Source organism: Thunnus maccoyii, chromosome 15 (assembly GCF_910596095.1).
Source record: "Thunnus maccoyii chromosome 15, fThuMac1.1, whole genome shotgun sequence".
Lineage (NCBI taxonomy): Eukaryota > Metazoa > Chordata > Actinopteri > Scombriformes > Scombridae > Thunnus > Thunnus maccoyii.
Window position 1 is genome coordinate 20235266 of NC_056547.1, and position 20075 is coordinate 20255340.

The 20075-nt window shown below is 41.5% G+C and overlaps 1 protein-coding gene across 2 annotated transcripts; it reads left to right on the forward strand.

Moving 5' to 3' along the window:
• Positions 1-750: 750 nt before the first annotated feature.
• On the forward strand, positions 751-17817 carry satb1a (SATB homeobox 1a). 2 transcript variants are annotated; one of them, XM_042434931.1, is made up of 11 exons: positions 751-1411; positions 1748-1977; positions 2359-2535; positions 2647-2773; positions 3955-4078; positions 5309-5420; positions 6091-6626; positions 8803-9000; positions 12537-12692; positions 14829-15032; positions 16208-17817. In XM_042434931.1, the coding sequence occupies exons 2-11, from the start codon at positions 1761-1763 to the stop codon at positions 17120-17122; spliced, it is 2766 nt and encodes a 921-aa protein (XP_042290865.1). In that variant the 5' UTR covers positions 751-1411; positions 1748-1760; the 3' UTR covers positions 17123-17817. The 2 variants fall into 2 exon arrangements, with proteins under 2 accessions (XP_042290865.1, XP_042290866.1); XM_042434932.1 differs by having other exon boundaries at positions 751-1153.
• Positions 17818-20075: the final 2258 nt, after the last annotated feature.

The following is a 20075-nucleotide window of genomic DNA, read 5'->3' on the forward strand; positions in this document are numbered from 1 at the left end:
GTATACTATGTGGTATATATATGCCTAGTGGTATATAGTATAGTATAGTATAGTGTATATGCTGTATAGTATAGTATAGTATAGTATAGTATAGTATAGTATAGTACTGTATTGTACTGTATTGTATTGTATGAACTATACTCATTTATACTCAACTATACTATATTGTTGTCACTTAACCATGTCATACATTACTAGAGGCTACCACACTATACTGCACTATAAACACTATACTATATTATACTATATGCTTACAACTATAATTGTAACGTGACACAGAGCAGGATTCTGCAAACTGTGATTATCTGCATATTAAGTATAAGCAATGGATAATCTTGTGACAATAAAACATCAGCTTTCGAAAGTTAATATCAGTCAGCCAGTTCCACCTTGTCCTGCTCCACTTTGTTACCATGGAGAGCTCCAATACCCTAAAGACAATAATAAGTGCGTGCACAGCATGCGGCAGAAAATAATAAATAGATTTATGCGCAATTGTCACATTTAATACATTTACGGAGCGCGCTAGTGAATTCATTATTACACCATATGCTAATGCAGCTGGGTCCGTGTATTTATGAGTCTCTCTCTGTGTGTGTGTGTGTGTGTGTGTGTGTGTGTGTGTGTGTGTGTGTGTGTCTTTCTGTCTCTCTCTCTCTCTCTCTCCCTCTCTCTCTCTCTCCGCGTGCGCATAGGGCTTTGAAGTGTAGCCTAACCAACAACTGCTGTCCCGCAGTCAGTGCTGTAGCCTAACATATGATACCAAATGTAGCTACTCCAGGAGCTCCAAGCCCTGTATTGTTCTCTGTAGAGCTTGATCCACAGCAGCATGTCCCGCTGCTCTGGATAGGAGGTCGCTCTGAACTTGCGCTAACGCCAGTTTATTGTTTGTTAAGCGAAGCGCGGTCTGTGAACCGGGTAACAAGGAAGAATAGCGGTAAAACTACTTGGACTGTGAACACGAGATATGTCGATGTGAATTAGGACGCGTCGGAGCGTACAGCTGGACACATACCGACAGCCAGGAGAAGCGGGTCTGTTCCTGGAGATCAATGGAAGCGAACACAACATATGGATACAGCCGATGTCGACAGGAATGGAGTGTTGATGTATGATGGCAGGTCGGGCATGCACGTTGTGCCGACTGAAACAGGTTGGTCTCGCCTCGATCAAACTTCAGCAAAATCGGACGTGGGACGATTAGCGCGCATTTAGGTGCTGAAGATGAACTGAATCCCTGTCGCTTGCAGCGGCGCGCCTGGATATGACGGCAGGTTTATTATGGGAAACTGCGCTGTAGCATTCACCGGACTTTTATTGGATTTAGAGGGTTATCCTAATCGCTGCATCTGTGTGAAGGTCGTCTCCCAATTCTGATCCGGATATCCTTCAGATCGGAGTCTGTGTGCGTGTACGTGTGTGTCAAAATTTCTCATTTTCTAAAATTTTAAGTGATACTTACTGAAACATCTCTCTTTCGCACTCTGTTGACACTCACCATGTGTTTTGTAGAAATTATTATTAGTAACAATTTTATGAGGACACAAATTGCATAGTATAATTCCAAACATATGTTTAAAAATATAACATTCTTAAAGAACATAATATGGGTTTAAACACACTGGAAAGTACAATAGGATTTCCATTAACTCACTGATACACTTTCAATACAATAAAAGTGTTTTGTTCTTATTAGGGAAGCTTGTACACTGTCATAATTAAGTGTGTCTGCGTGTGCATGTATCAGTGTGAGACCACAGATGGACCCCCTGTGTAATGGAGCCAAGAAACCTGAGGGTAGTGATCCCATTGCAGACCCCCGGCCCCCTCCTGCCAAGCTGGCTCGTCTGGAACAAAACGGAGCGGGACCCTCGGCCCAGGAGAGCAGCAGGCAAGGGAGTCCAGGGGCCAAAAACCCCTGCCTGGCCCAGAAACCCACCACAGTGAGGTCACAAGGCAAGAGCTGGCACACTAAAGGTACATGAGCCGATATGGGATCCAAAAGTCTTCTCTAAAAGTGTTTTCTTGGTTAATTTGATGTTACAGATTGTGTTTTTTAGTAGAATGACTACTCCTTCCTGTCACATATTAAGTAACTGTCTTGGCCTCATTAGGAAGGTGTAAATGTTGATCTTAATTAGAATAAAGTCTGATGTGATTACATTTGGAGAATCTCGCCACTTTGCCTGTTTGATAACTTGAATTTAAATCATTTGCATTAACTACCCATGACTGCTGTTTGACAATTTTATTTTTTCAGGGGCAACTCAAAAACTATAAGTCATATTCATTCTCTGCTTTCACACTACATTGTCAAATGTCATGCCGCATGAAATCATCTGCGTCGGGTCACTTCAGGAAGCTTGCTGCCGGTATTCTGTGTGGTGGAGCACAGGGAAAGCTCTTTGGAGGGAGAGAGGACAGAAGAACACGCTGAGTTTGTGTTGGTCAAGAGAGACCTGCTGTTTAACCAGCTGATAGAGATGGCCCTGCTGACACTGGGCTACTCGCACAGCTCTGCCGCACAGGCCAAAGGTACACGCAACACACACACTAGCACAGAGAGGCAAGGACATAAGTAAGTCTATCTTAGAGTGTTTTCACAATGGATCATTCACTTGTGTGTGTTTGTGTTTGTGTGTTCAGGTCTGATTCAGGTGGGCAGGTGGAACCCGGTGCCTCTGTCTTGTGTAACAGATGCACCAGATGCCACAGTGGCCGACATGCTGCAGGATGTTCACCATGTTATCACCCTTAAAATACAGCTGCACAGGTAGGGAGCAGACATCTGTATCTGTTTGCACTTACAGTGAGGTTTTATTCCTTGCTCTGTGTGTTTGTGTATGTGTGGAATTTGCATATCCTCCCTGTGTTCATGTCCAAAAACATGCAGGAAAGATTGACTACAGACTTTAAATTACCAGTATGTGTAAATGAGAGCCTGAGTGTGATTGTCTGTCTTCGCCCCGTGACTCAAGACTTGTTGAGTATTTCATTGCAGTTCACCGAATGCATGAAAAAGACTCCAGCCACCCACCAGCCCTCATTTGAATAAAGAAAATATAAAACCAAAGGGAATGGACCATACAATATCTAGTTTCCAACAGAGAATGATAGAATTCTTATTTTCTGACTATTTTAATGTCACTATATTACATTTAATTAGTGGTTTTATTTGCTTGTTGCAACAAATACTGATGAGTTATTTTCTACCTGTTGTTATTATTTTAAATATTTCATATTAAGTATTATTAATATTTTTTGAATAATCAGCATCTCCTTTTTGTTATGCCACATATTGGGTCTTGGATCAGACCCACAGTGGGGGATAGGACGGTACATTATTACAAGACTCATTTAATTCAGAGGAGTAGGGAGGTTTAATAAAGCTCCTTTTCCTAGCAGACAATTTGACATTTTGACTTGTCAAAATAGGAAAAACATGCACAAGCCAGGAGCTAAACAGAATTCAGGCATCATTAAATTTATTAATTACATCTGTGCTTTTCGTACTGTGACATCTCAAAATGTCTTATGTGAAAAAAGCCTAAGACCTGAGATTGAGTATGTTTTCCCCTGTGTTCACATGCGTTTATTCAAAGACTTTAGTTTCCTCCCACAACCCGGACTTTTATTCACACCTTTCGAAATGTGTGTGTGCATGTGTGTGTGTGTGTTTGTGCTTTGACACGTGAGACACGGTAAGCATGTGGTACAAAGTTAGACAGGAAGTACACTCTGTGGGTGTGAGTGAATGTCTGAGTATGATTATTGCAGGGCTTTCATTAGCTCTATGATAGACTGGCACCTCATCCAGAGTCTTTTCTGCCCATCACCAACTGCATGCAGAGAGGTGATCTAGCCACTTAAGACTCTAAATAGAAATAAGCAATGAAAGACAGTTACATTTTAAGAAGATCTACTTCTTAAACTGAGTCTTATTTTTTAATTAAGCTGTCCTAAATTGGAGGACTTGCCAGCTGAGCAGTGGAGTCACTCAACGGTGAGGAACGCTCTGAAGGAGCTCCTCAAGGACATGAACCAGAGCTCGCTGGCCAAAGAGTGCCCACTGTCCCAGGTACAACACACACACATACACACACACACATAAAGCATGCATACAAAAAGAGACATAGGACCTAAGTTCAAAGAGTGCATGTAATGTCTTTGCCCTTCTATGCACAAGTGTGTGTGTATATGTGTGTGCCTACTTTGACGTGTGAGACAGTGATTGTGTGGTCCAGTAGTTATGCAGGAAGTCCAGATGCAGAGGTAGATAAGACGTGAGGGCAGAGTGCGAGAGAGAAATAGATAGAGATGGCTATCTCTTAAAAAGCCCAACTGCCTCGGCTGCTGCCTATCGTGATTCTGTCGACTGCCACCCTATCTGTCTGTCAGCCTCACTCACTGTCTCACACCCACTGTCTCACTCTTACTATCTGTCCATCACGCTCGCTCTGTGCTATTTAGCTTTTTCCGCAGTTTTGTCTGATTCAGCAGTAACTCACATCCAAATCTGGTTTCAAGATCTCCCTCAATTCTTGTGTGTTTTATTAAGCAAATATAGACACAACTGCACAAATAATTTCACATTAATCATGCAGTATTTGGAGATGGCCTCTTTATGAATATTCATAAATATCAACTTAGTCTATCTGCTGTTTTGCCTGCGGGTGCGTAGGACATCTACAGTTTGATAAAGAGAAATTGCTCACTATCTCTCGCTTCTTCTGATTCCTTCCTTCTCTGCAGTTTTAAGATCTGATATAAGCCAAACCCTCCCTCCCCCATCATTCCTCCCCCATCTCTCTCTCTCTCTCTCTCTCTCTCTCTCTCTCTCTCTCCCTCTCTCTCTCCCTCTCTCTCCTATTACTCCCTTTACCCCCTCTCTTGTTTGTGAGAAGCAGATTAAAATAAATATGAGAAGATGAAAGGTGTAATCAGATGTAAAGATTGCACAGGACGGTCTTCGGGGACAAACTGTGTGTGTTTGTATGTGTGTGTCTGAGTGAGTGAGAGAGAGACAGAGAGCCATAGTCTCTGATGACCTCTAGTGTTTTGTTTGATTACACACACACACACACACACACACACACACACATACTGTACATACACACACATGCACAGACAGCTAACACACTGACATACTCATCTGTCTTTATTATCCTATTTACCTGGGGGTCTTTTTAATAACACAGATCTGAGTTCATTAATATCAGATGTGTGAACAGCTGAGACACCCAGGCCGCCCATAGCAGGAGCTTGGAAAATGTAATGAATTTCTATTGTCTTTTCCCCTCTGTTTCAGAGTATGATATCATCTATTGTAAATAGCACTTACTATGCAAATGTCTCAGCTGCCAAGTGTCACGAGTTTGGTCGATGGTACAAGCACTTCAAGAAGACCAAATGCTTCAAGGGTGAGGGATTTCAATTAAGCCTCTAAACATTAAGTGTTCCTGATAAGTCTTAACAGTGTGTACCAAATCTATACTACATACTAATGCTTTAGATTTTGCTACATACTAATCATTATAGTATACTGTTTTAGCAGTATACAGAAGGTCAACAGCTTCACTGCTACTATGCAGTGTTTTGTAGCTGAAAGGAACAAAGTGCCTTGGAGGTAAACACAAATAAAACAACTTTTGTTTATACACTATATTATTAAGGCTAATTAAAACACTAATTGTGAAAATAGAATTTAACAATGTCTAAAGCCATCCAATCTCAAATATTTGAGGGGCCATGTTCCCTCTCAAGTTGAATGGGCACAACGCCACTGCTGCCAATTAAACTTAACAAAGAAAATTCAAATTTATTTTAATTTTTTTCCAAGTGTGAGCACCTTCTCCATTTCCTTTGAGCACTGGAAAAATAGTGTGCATCAACAGCACACTCAAAAATCGTATTTAGTATATACACTGGTTTGAGTATTCTTCATTTTGTCACATTTCCAGTGTCAACACACTACATATAGTACTCAAAACCTGCTTAAAATTAGTGTGTAGTATTGATTTGGGAAATGCTGCTATAACTGAATGTGTTAATAATTCTACATCTGTCGTTGCTTCCCTTGTCCTGCGCCAGAGATTAACAGCTTCTCTGACCAGTCAACACATATCACCCTCACCCAGCAGCCAATCACAGGTAGCCCAGCTGATCAGAGCTCGAGCCTTCTTTTCCCTCGTGGAGGAGTAGCCAACATCTGTGGCCGTTCCCCTCTCGGTCTTCATCCCCCCGGGTTGGTAACTCAACCTCTCAACTGCCAAATGGTCAGCCAGCAGCTAGTGATGGCCCAGTTTCTCAACCAGCAGTATGCTGTTAGCCGTATGTTAGCTGGCCAGGGTCTCTCGCCATCCCCACAGCAGTATCTCAACCACCCGCCTGTAGGGAGGCCTCCTGCCAAGGTCTTCTCCAAAGCCCCTGATTCCCAAGGCCCGCAGCAGGCCCAGTGTGGCCCAGGGGGAGGCCCTGCAGCAGGACAGCAAAACCAGACATCGGCTGGGTCTTCTCTGGGGCAAACGGATGTGCCAAGTGATATCTACCACTGTGTGAGAGAGGAACTGAAGAGAGCAGGCATCTCCCAAGCCATCTTTGCCCGTGTGGCCTTCAACAGGACCCAGGTATGGAAGGAGGGAGGACAGTTGAGTGATACAGTTTGGGGACTGTTGTCTTAATGTAAGATGTCATAATTCAAAAGAGATTGCAACTGCTTGCCGGTGATTATCTTTTGGAAGTGTTTTTTGGTGTTGCAGTAGTTGGTAAGTGTGTTCTGTGTGCATGTGTTTGATGGTTGGCACATTGGCATGGCCTTTGCCGCAATGCTCCCTCCCCCATGTGCATGTGTATGTGCATGTGCATGTGTGTGTGTATGTATGTGTGTGTGTGTGTGTGGTTGTGCCAGCTCTCTGCAGCACAAAGCTGGTGCCAGCACTGAAGCAGCTGCTGGGCCAACTAATCACAACCCCTTGGAGAAATGCTGTCTCCCTCTCTACCTCTTCCTCTTTTTCACTGCCCCTCCATCTTGCCACCTTTCACTCCGGCAGCCCTTCTATTCATTAAATCTCTACCTCTCATTGTCAATCTATCTTCTTAAATCTTTCCCTTTTTCTTCCCATCTTTTTTCTTCCCATTGGTGTCCCTCGTTTCGCTATCCAAATCTCCCTCTACCATTGCCTCTAATACTAAAATTCCGCGTTATCTGTGTCCATTATCTTACATTCACCACCACGCCCACAGAAATGGGGCTCAAAGGACAGGCTAAGCCCATTGTTATTATTATTATTACCATCATTATCATTTTCATCACAATAAGCAGAGCCAGTTATTATCCACCCCCATGTTTCCCCAATGCCAAGTCCAAGGTGCTCTGGTGCCAGCCATACAAGTTGGGCATGATGCCAAGATGCCATCTAGAAATGAGGGAAGCATTTGTCATTTGACAATTCATGTTAAGACTCTATTTGGAAGGCATGGTTTGCTGGGTGGATCCAAAGATGATCCATGATTTGAATAAGAAGGCTGTTTCCTCCCATGCCATCTCTCTGCCAGCATGAAATCTGATTTCTTTTCAGGAAGAGGCCCTACAATCTGCATTTGATGTTTGAAGGCTTTCCTGCATAGACAGATACACCCAGAATAATGCTAGCTCTACAGATGAGAAGCATGCTTAGCAGTGACTGGAAACTGGCTCTATAACACCTATAGCTGTGAAACATTAATCTGTAGGAACTTGTCAAGGTGCCTGACTGAATTAGATTTATGTTGGATATGAAGAGCTTTTGAAAAATTAATTTCGGCATGTATGAGAAACTTTATATTTTCCATCATTACTTAAATATAATAAAAAAAAATCAATCATCTTTAATACAAAATCCCAATATCCCCTGTATGTGTGATGTTCAAAGTGTTAAGAAAGTCAGTATTTGAAAGGTTATCCGATTCTTTGAAATACCTAACAAAGTACTATTCTATATGCCTAAATGTTGATTTAAAAAATGAAACATATAAAAATAAATTACTATATAAGTGCATTTGGCTTCAAATTGGACTCACAATGTTTGTAATCCCTCTGTCCGGTTGAATGTTACAATACACTACATAATGTCTGCTTTGAAAAGATTTAAAGGAATAGTTCAACATTTTGGTAAATACACCATTCCTGCTGAGAGATAAATGAAAAGATCAATACCACTCTTCTATCCTTGTATCTGTCAGTTAAATATGAAGTTACAGCCAGGAAATGGTTAGTTTAGCTCAGCATAACAACTGAAAACATAAGGAAACAGCTAGCTTGACTCTATCTCTATTTTTTTTAAATGTGCCTACCAACACCTACTCTACTATTTCTTGACTGGGCACTGTGAGGTTGCTAGCTTTTTTCCCCTGCAAAGCTAAGCTAACTCCCCTCTGGCTTTTGATTCATATTTAAGGAAAATAAAAGGATTTAATGGATATAAAGGATATAAAGGCTTTATCGATCTTTTCACCTAACTCTTGGCAAGAAAGTGCATAAACATATTTGCCAAAAAGTCATAATATCCCTTTAAAAGTCTTTTATTTGAATGCATAGATGATTAGATCCCAAAGGTATAACCTAAAGCCTTCAGATAACTCTGATGGTAATATTTTCACACCAGCAATCAGTTTCTTAGAATAGTAATCTAAAGACAATATACTGTACACCGATATGTCAGAATGAATTTGACATTGCATGCATGTATCACTGTGTACTCCATATGACATATGATATGACTGTTAGTTAGTGTGTTTGTGTGTGTGTGTGTGTGCATTTACCAGGGCCTGCTGTCAGAGATTCTGCGGAAAGAGGAGGATCCTAAACATGCCTCCCAGTCTCTGCTGGTCAACCTGCGAGCCATGTACAGCTTCCTACAGCTCCCCGAGGCTGAGAGGGAGCGCATCTACCAGGAGGAGAAAGAAAGAAGCCTGACTGGATTCACACCCAGCTGCAACAACACGCCACCAAGATCCACACAGGTCAGTCAGCAGAAGGACTGGGAGACAGAAAGAGAGACATGGAATAAAAAGTCAGTCTCACAAACCTGCTGTGAAATGTCTCAACTGATGTGTGTCTCCTCAGGAAAGCGCACTGAAATATTGCTGACTGAATGTTTACCCAAGGAGAATTCAATTTACTGCTGTAAAACTATACACAAGCAAAAGTAAAATGTAACTGTTTTAAAATATGCACTGCTAAAAAGATGATGTTTCACATGTTTTATATGAATGGTGATGAAACACAGATACAACAGAATATACACAGAATGATACCTGCATATAAAACAAGGTCATTTTGAAATGTTAAACCAGGACAAGCACAGGTGCAATTAATAACATCAACACTCCACTCCTTACCCAACAAAATGGATGACCTGCTTCTCCTCAATGGGTAGAACAAGGACTTTGCACATTCTGCTGCCCTTTGTTTCACTGAAACCTAACTCAGTGAATCCATCCCTGACAGTGGATTACATCTGCTGGGGATCCATCTACACTGAACGGATTGTGTAACAGAGCTATCTGGGAAACGAAAAATGGCAGAATCTGCATCTATATTTACAAAGGTTGGTGTACAGTTGCCACAGTGCTAAGTAAATACTGCAGCCCAAGCTAGGAGACAGTGTACATTAACTGCAAACCATTTTATTCACTGTGGGAGTTTTCTTCCTTCATCCTGGTCAGTGTTTACATCCCACCCCCGGCCAGTGTGAATAATGTACTGCAAACCCTGGCCGACCAGATAACCGGCTTGGAACAAAAAACATACAGACTCACTTTTCATAATCCTTGGGGACTTTGACGGAGCAAAATTAAACAACAAACTACCAAAATATAGACAGCATATTAATTGTCCTACCAGGGATAATAACACACTGGACCACTGCTACACAATTGTTAAAGATCCATATCGCTCTGTTCCACAGGCAGCTTTGGGGCACTCTAATCACTGCTTGGTTCATCTTATTCCAACCTACAGGCAGAAAATCTGCAAAGCCTATGATCAAAACAGTGAAGAAATGGACCAACGAGGCAAAGCAGGAACTTCAAGACTGTTTTAACTGCACCGATTGTTTTTGAAGATGCAACTGGCAACCTGGACAAACTGACTGACACTGTTTCATCTTACATTAGTTTCTGTGAAAACTGTGTGTGCCAACAAGACCAACTGTACATACAACAATAACAAGCCATGGTTCACAGCCAGAATAAGACAACTTCATCAGGCCAAGGAGGATGCTTACAGAAGTGGGGATAGAGTGCTGTACAAGCAGGCTAGAAACTCCCTGACAAAGGAGATCAGAGTGGCTAAAAGAAGCTACTCTGAAAAGCTGAAAAACAGGTTTTCAGCTGATCAGTGATCAGTGATTTCTGATCAGTGCAGAAAGGCCTGCAAGACATCACAAACTACAGAGGACTATTCCCCCCTGCTGAGGCAAAGACCCAGCTGACAACCTGAAATTCTTCTACTGCAGGTTTGAGAGGGACAAATCACAACCCTCATCCTCTACAGCCCAACAACAACAGCCCCAATCACACCTCTGGCAACCCCCCTACCCTCCCCCTGATACTCAGGCTGCATTCAAGATATGTGTAGAGGATGTGGATCTTCCACAGACAGAAAACCAGGAAAGCACTGGGTCCAGACGTTGTCTCCCCCTCCTGTCTTAAAACCTGTGCTGACCAACTGGCTCCAATCCAATGCAGATCTTCAACAGATCACTTGGGCTGTGTGACGTTCCCTCCTGCTTCAAACACTCCATCATCATCCCGGTCCCCAAGAAATCCTCCATCACAGCACTGAATGACTACAGGCCTGTCGCTTTGACATCTGTTGTCATGAAGTCCTTTGAACGACTGTTGTTGACCCACCTGAAGAGCATCACAGGACACTGGGCAAACAGGTCAGCAGATGATGCAGTCAACATGGGACTGCACTACATCCTGCCATACTTTGACTGCCCAAGGACATATGCAAGGATCCTGTTTGTGGACTTCAGCTCAAAATTTAACATCACCATTCCAGAAAACCTCCTTCCCTCATCTGTCAGTGGATCACCAGCTTCCTGACAGGCAGAAAACAGCAGGTGAGACTGGGGGAAGCCACTTCTGCTATTCAGACATTCAGCACTGGTGCTCCACAGGGATGTATCCTCTCCCCACTGCACTTCTCCCTCTACACCAACAACTGCACCTCCAAGGATCCAGCTTTTAAACTCCTGAAGTTTGCAGATGACACTACAGTCATCGGACTCATCCAAGATGGCAATGAGTCTGCATATCGGCAGGAGGTTGAACGGCTGGTGCATTCAGAACAACTTGGAGCTGAACACGCTCAAGACTCAGCACTGCTCCCCCTCACAACATCCAACGGCCCTGTGTCAACTGTGCAGACCGTCAAGTGTCTGGGAATTACCATTTCTCAAGACCTGAAGCGGGAGACCAACATCAACTCCATCCTCAAAAGGGCCCAGCAGAGGATGTACTTTCTGTGGCAACTGAGGAAGTTTGGTTTGCCACAGGAACTGCTGAGCCAGTTCTACACCGCAGTCACAGAATCCGTCCTGTGCACATCTATCACGGTCTGGTTCAGACCAGCCACAAAACAGGATAGGAACAGACTTCAGCAAACAGTAACAACAGCAGAAAAAATCATTGGTGTTCTCCAGCCCACCCCCCAGGACTTGTACTCTTCAAGAACCAGGACACAGGCAGGGAAAATCACTACAGATTCCTCACACCAGGACACAACCTTTTTCAACCCCTCCCCTCCGGCAGGCACTACAGAACCCTGTATACTAAAACTACCAGTCACAAGAGCAGTTCCTTCCCTCATGTCATCACTCTCATAAATAGCTGACCAGTATCATCTGCTATACTGTAGCTACACTTAGTTCTTCAGATATTTATTACACCCTGCTTCACATCTACAAATACTGTATTGTACAAATACTCATACATCACACTTTTATTCCCATTTGTGATGCACATTCAATTTCTTTATTCAATACTGCAGTGCAGGAAATATGACATGAACCATGTCAAGGCAAAGGATTGGCTCCATTGGCTTACTCTAGCCATGTCATCAGTGAGTCCTTCATAGAGTCTTTCTCATAACATCACCTCTCCTGTATTTTTTTTGAAGTTTTTTTATTTTAATATATACCAATTCATCCCAAATTGGAATGGCCAGCTCCCAGTTTACACACTGTAGACTCCCTCTGTTGGCCTGGAGAGGGTGTAGACTGCCACGTTTCCTCTGATAAACATGGAGTTTTAAAAAAAGAGTTTCATTTGGAGGGAGTAACATACAGTGGTTCAATCTATTACCCCAGATCTCTGCACAGGCACATCTAGTGCCATGTAAAGGACATGATCCCTCACCGGCTTCCCATTTCCTGCTCGGCCTGCTCTGTTTTAGATCTATCTTTGTTGCAACTGCCCTTTACTTTGTCTCTACTGTAGTTCATATCTAAATCCAATCTCCTTGTGTCTTTCTCTCTCTCTCTCTTTAGGCGAGACTGTCCCCAGTCACAGCAGACAGAGGGTTGAGGACAGACAGTTGTGTTCTCAATGTCAGCTCTTCTATCTATGAGGAGATTCAGCATGAGATGAAGAGAGCCAAGGTGTCTCAGGCCCTGTTTGCAAAGGTGGCCGCCTCCAAGAGTCAGGTACTTACATTTGCATGCTGGTGTGAATCTGATGAAGGTGACACACACAAATCTTTCCTATTGCATGGATGTTCAAATTTAGCAAATCTACCTCCTCAGTTAAAGCAAGGATGGGTGGTGTGTGTGGAGGAAAGCCCAGATAATCAACCAGCAGCTGTACTCTGCAGAGGACTATCATCAGTGCATCAGACTGCTATTGTGTCCTAAATTATCGCTTTAATAGTCGCCATACAAAAACACATGCACAGGCACACACACACACACACACACACATACCACTGATTTGTGCACAAAGACACACTGTACAAGCACATGCATGTACGCTGAATCACACAACACGCAGAGGCAAACAAATGCACTAATACACATACACACACAAACATTATTTGAGTCTTTATTGTTCTCAGTTTTATGTCGGCCCCATAAGCTTGTTATTGCCTTTGTTTTGAGGATAATTTCCTTTCATGGAATGGGGGGATTTTAGCTGTCTCATTTTCTCTTGCTCTTGCGCATATCTCAAATTTCCACTTGTCTTTCTTTCTTTTCTTTTTTTCTCCCTGTAACTTCCCTGTCTCTCTCTCTCTTCTCATCATCAAGATGTTAGAGGTCATTTAGTGGTCATGCCAATACAGACAGGTGGTCCAAAACCCCTGAGGTTCTTTTTCTATCTCTTCTCTGGCCTCCATTTTTACCTTACTTTCTCTATGTGGTCTTTACCTCTCTCTTTCTCACTCTTTCTCTCTCTGTATTACCCGGGCTGTTTGGCAGGCAGATCCATGCTGGATCTCTCTGTTCTATCTGCGCTGTGCATCTGGATGGCATTGTGTACTAGAGTTGGGCTTTAGCCAGGTGTGTGTGTGTGTGTGTGTGTGTGTGTATCAGACTGCTTGCAAACATAATCATGCTCCAGTTCATGAATCTGAAACTAACTTGGCTTTACGTTCCTCAATCTGCCACTCACAAGTCATGATGCAGAAAGAATTCTAGTTAATAAGAAAATCTTACCATCATCTTTCAGTTTTGCTATTAGAGCGTCTACACTCCTAAAAACTGACTTTATTTTTTGTGTTGTATATTGAGAGCAAACAAGAAATAGATAAAAAGCTTGGCAACATCAATATATATACTGTATACCAAAAGAAGGCTGAATATACTCATTTGCAGTTTGTTTCTGAAGTCAGACGCTCAAATTTCACCACTTATAACTACTTAAGTTCTAATTAGTCACAAAAGTACTGGGAGAGTAGGTGTGTGGGGGTGACATGAATTAAAACTTATTATATATATTTACATGGTGTTGTCATGGCAATTGTGATGTCACACCACTATGTGATCAGTGAATCAGAGATTCATTCTATAGAATAGATCAAATTAATAGATTTTAGAGAACATAAATATGTATGCATAAATATGACTTAGGTAGGCAAATAGTCTGACTCCATTTAAGATCATATCAACTTACTGTCACTTTCCTGTTTATATGCAACCAAGATGAATCGTGCACATTTTGGCAACAATAATCCCACACCATAATCTACTAAATATGTATCACAAAAAATGTTAACTCTAGGCTAATGTGAACAAAGTTAAACTTTAAAGCTGAACAACTAACATCTCTCTGAGTGGCGTTGTCATCCAGTACTTAGGGTAACAGTGTTCAACACAAAATCAAATTACATGTAGAGACCTCCTCTATGACTCAAAATAGGCAGAAAGACTGTAAGATATTGATAATCTGAGCTATATGAAGATGAGCTTGTTGATGTAGAACTACATACTAATTAATGGAATTAATGGACTAATTAGCAGAATGATTATTGTGATTAGCATAGCTAATGGATATGTTTACTATACTGTGGCAATTATGGCAGGACATTAGGCAGCTCAACTGCAATATTTTAGTTGATAGACAAAGAGACATTTTCTCCTCGCTTCCTCTTGCTTCACAGAGCTGTCAGATCAGGTCTGACAGAATCTTACCACAGGAGCTCAGTGGGTGTCAGAGTCTTGTTTAAAAAGAATACATGTGTGCTGACATGACCTCTGAGTGAAGGACAGATCATTTAATGACCACAGAACATCTATGTCTTACACAGTGGATTACTTGGTAAGCGCCTGTGTGTATGCTTCCTGTAGGGCTGGCTGTGTGAGCTGTTGCGTTGGAAGGAGGACCCCAGTCCAGAGAACCGAACCCTGTGGGAGAACCTGTGCATGATACGCCGGTTCCTCAGCCTGTCCCAGACTGAACGCGATGCCATCTATGAACAGGAGAGCATCAACACAACTGCACAGCAGCACTGCACTGACAGACTTACACTGCTCAGCAATGACAATACACTGGTAAGGCTACAAAAACAAGAGAAACACAATATCATTACACATAAACATTTTTTCATTCGGTGTTCTAAACTACCTGTGTCTGGTAGATCTTGCTTGAGAAAAATAATCCTCAGTTTCACAGAGGTTTTTGCATTTTATGTTACCAGCTACAGAAACAGCAGTCTGGAAAGATAACGCTAACCTTCCAATCATCATTTTTTAGAGAGCAGATTGTCCTCATCATGAGGGCTTGAGATGATGACCTGACTTTCTTTTTGTAAAGCTCATTGAATATTGAATATAATATGAATTTTACCAGAAATTTGAAAGACAAAGCATCACATTGAATGCCAATAGATCTCTAGGGTTTGCAGTGCAAAAGCAGCACAATAATGAAAGCCAAATGCCAAAGATGTCAGAAAAAAGGATGACTACCACATTAAGTTGTGAGGCTCATTAGTTATTTGTCTTTCATTTCCATAGTTTGTGCATTGATGGTTTGATTATAGCACAAATTCAGCAGAATTAACATGTGAAAAAATTGTGGTGTGTCCTGTTTTTGTGGAAGTACACTTTGTTGGATACCGCTGTATTAATATCAAGACAAGACAACTTAACATGTTATGGTTCAGACTGTGATCTGTTCTGTTGGTGTGGTGCAGAATATTCACCACACAGTCAAAGTTACAGTTCAAAATTACTGAAAGTGTTTGCTTGCAGTTGTTATGTGAGAGCAATTCTAATATAATAATAGCAATACAATATCTGTAATTTAGAGCTATAGAGTTTCCTTTGACAGACAGTACCCATCTAAAATGAATGGAGCACATTTCATGAAGCAATGAAGCTAATTCTTTAACAACTAGTGTTTCGACATTTAAGTAGAATCATTTAATGATTAAAAAATATTTAAATTTGTCCCTTATTGTTAAGACTTATCACTTCAAAGTATACAAATATATTTCCATCTAGGCTGACTTCACTTTATATTATGTACCATTAAAATATCAGAGTGTAATATGAACATGAATACCAGGAATGTAATTAAAGTGTAATATCCAACAATGCAAGTACGGCAACAAGGGTCCCTGGCTAGAATCGAACATTACGGTGTAATGCACAGTAACCATTCAGCTACCAGGACGCTCAAAGCACGGTTCTTACTCTAATTACTTCTAACCTCTTTCTCTTATCAGTATCAACGCCACTCTCCACTGCCACAGCAACACCATCTTCAACCCCATCAACCCTTGCAACCTGAGGCAGGACCTCACCTGTCTCCACGGCAACCATGCGCCGCATCACCAGCCGAGTCTGAGGCTGGGGGCAACTGGGGGCACTTGAGAGTACGTTTGCAGGGCAGGGGCAGTAGCAGTAGTGAGAGAGGTGACAGCAAGGACTGGGTTGAGGGGGGAAGAGGGGACAGGGGGATTTTGGGTGGGGACTGGGGTTGTACTGGGAGGGTGAGGGACAAGGGTACAGAAAGCAAGGAGCAGGTGAGAGGTGGAGATGAGGACGAGGAAGGCATAAATGAGAGCATTGGAGACGGTGAAGAGGTCAAGTTTAAGGAGACGCTCTCTGTGAAGTGGTCCAGTGTGAAGGATGAGGACCGAGGTAGAGTTGGGGTTTGTGTAGAGGCAGATAATGAGGTTAAAGCTGGAGATGAGGTCCAAGATGAGGGGTTAAAAGTGTCCCACGAAGCTCTGGGTATCCTGCAAAGCTTCATCCAGGATGTGGGCCTCAACCCAGACGAGGAGGCAGTCCACACCCTGTCGGCTCAGCTGGGCCTGCCCAAACACACCATCCGCAGCTTCTTCAACAGCCAGGAGCATGGACAAGGTCGAGACCAGCATCAACATCAGAGCCAGATCCAAAAACACAAGCGAGAAAATCAGCATGGCTGTACAGACCCAAACCAGTCACAGGCAGTCAGAACTACTGAGGAACAAGAGGAGGAAGGTGACACAAAGGCTGAAACAGAAGAAAAGGAGGAGGAGGAGGAGGAGGAAACAGGGAGAAATGATGTGAGCGAGATAACTATTTTGAAAGAGTTGGATGTTAGCACTCAAACCATTCCCCCTATGAAGGAAGAGCGGGAGAGCTACATCTAGCACAAACCCCAGTACATTCAACACAGGTTGAATGAGTCATACAGTATGTTCCCTGTGAGCCACTGAGGTGTTTTTCTTCTCTGATACAACACATCCTTGGTCCATGTGCAACTCAACCATTGTTACATACTATATTGAGTGCTGACACAGTGCTTTGGCGTGTTTATAGGGTGTCCTGAAAGGCTGTGGAAAGACTAATTCTATCTGTTTATACCACAGAAGGATGCTCGTATTCATAACCAGAGACCTATATTATATTTAGGAAACAGGTTCTGTGATTTGAGGTTCCCTAATGCACTTGAGACAGAAAATAACTGTGACTATATGTACAGATAATGTTATTACACATGGTTTCTGTGTAGATACTGCAAAGAGCCTCAGATTACAAATCACTGTTTAATAAGAGCAACTGTAGTTGACTGATCTAAAGTTCCAGAAATGTTCATGCCAGAAATGCCTTGTAGAAAGTGGCACTGCCCGTCTGTTTTTATATGATCCGTATCTCCATTGTTTGTATTGAAACTATGCTTTAGGAGTGTTTTGTGTTATGAATCAGATTTCTGCCAGTCATTTAAACGTTTCCTTCAGAAGCCTATCTTTAATTTCTTACATTGTTCTTGTCCATATTTGTCTGTAAAATATAATATTTCTGTTTTAAATTAAATGTGTACAAGAAAAAAGTCACTTGCTATTTACATGATGGCGTCATATGTCATTTTATGAACTTTGAGGACAAAGATTATAGTCATTTGGGAACATTGAGAGTTGAATTTGTGAATTATATATAGCAAGTGGAATTAATCCTATTTTAAGTGATGGGGCATCCTGTGCAATTTTTACTGCAGTGCTTAATAAATCAATTGATCAAACAATGAGTGAATAACCAAACTGATCACCGTGGGAGTATCTAAAATGTCCATTCTTGTTCCTATTTTGCAATTTTATTCACAATATTAAAATTTGTTAAGATCTAATTTGCTCCTGAGCAGATTATAGTTTACATACAGTATTTCTATCGTTGCATGAATTTGTAAGTCTGTCTCTCAAAAAAAAAAAGCTGTAAGTGTTATTTTTACACATCTTGTGGTTGTCGTACTTAACTGATTTATCGCCGTATGTAGCAGAAATGGACAAGAATATGAGGAAGTATTATGACAGCATAAAGTTTGCTTTTTGTTCTCCTTTTACACTTCACACAGAGCGAGCTGTACTAGAACTGAGTGCACAATGTTCTTCATATGTGTTTCCATGGAAGAAAGACTGCAGAGTTGAAGATTATGAGTGAAGTACATTCTGTATGTACATGAAATATTTATAACACAATGACAGCTCTTTCATTTGTAAAAATGAAGACTTTCAATCATAATTGTATTTTTGCGTTACTTCAATCTGTTCTAGCCATCTGATCTTTCAGTAGATTTTTTTTTTTCACAAAGAGTCTGACTACAATTAATAAAGATTTATGTGTTTTACGAGTGAGACTGGACCAGTAACTGTAAACTAAAAAAAAACAAACTAAACTTAATCTAAAGTTTAGTTTAGTGGTTTAGTGGGGTTTTTTTTTGACAAAACATAAAAATGTTTCTGAAAAAAACTAAACACTCAAACTGAAAGTGGGCACTTTTTACTCATAAAGACAGTGACACATGATGTAACTCAGGTTTAAGATCTCATGACAGAGGCTGAGATAGCTGGAAGGCCACCGTGCTATTTCTGTTTTCTGACAGATAAAAAGATGGTTGTTTTCATCCTTTAAACTCTACAACCAGGTCTTGAGTAGCATAATAGCAGCGGATGACGTTTGCACTTTGAAAATACTCAGTTAGGGTATGTTAGAAATGTATAGAATTGGATTTAGACACATTGAAACAAATGGAGAAGTAAAAAAGAAATGAGGCTCATTTATCAGAATACTATTTTAAGACATGCTTAAGATTTAATCAGTGGTTTCGATGTACACTGTCTGTACTGGTGCTATACTGTTATGATTTGCTCTGATGTGAGTTGTGAATTGGTGTCATTGTTTACAGCCATCAGACAATATTCTTCTGTGCTGATCACCAGAGCTTTCTGTACCAGTGGATCTGTGTCTCTCTCTCCGATCACATGCCCGTCAGTGCTGCCAGTGTTTTCTATCTTCTGTCTCTTTTCTATCTTCTTTTCTTTTCTTTTTTTTTGTTTTTGAACTGATATTTCTGTCTGTGTTTGTGTCTACCCCCGTCTGCCCCTGACTCTCATCTGTCTCTCCTCGGGACTTTTCACATTGCTGCTCACATACTATACTCAGACAGTGCAACATTCAAGCCCCATTTGGTCAGAATAGCTTCATAGAGTAATTCAATAAAGCAATGCTCTTTTCTATCATCTGTTTCCATGACGATACCTTAGTCAGGGCCAACGAGAGGCCATGAAAGCCTCATCATCAGTAATATTAGCTATAATAATGATGATAATGGCTCTCTTGAAATGCCATGCCTGTGATGATGATGATGGTAATGGTGATGATGATCATTACGACTGCTTTGTGTTAACCCCCACCGCCACACAAATACACACACACACACACAGCACCAGTGCACACATTTGACTCATTAATGCTATTTAAAGTCACCATGGACTCTTGCTTTTTCCCATCATGACCGTCATGCTGCTTTGGTTTAGTTTGTTTTTGTGTCTTGTGTTGTCGGTTTGAAGCACTTTGTGATGGAGGTGTTAATTAAAAGCACTCTACAGATAAACCTGACTTGTCTGACCTCAAAAATTGCTGTAATTAAGCCTCCATAAAACTGTCCTAATTAACCCTCGTGTTGTAGAGTCCCTTTGGTATTCTTGTTTATTCATGATGTGTTTTATTTCTCCATGGTGGTGTGGTGTCCAGCACAACATCAAGCTTAATAGATTAGCATCACTGTTCTATCTTTCTGATCATCCATATTGTTTTCATTCTACTTTT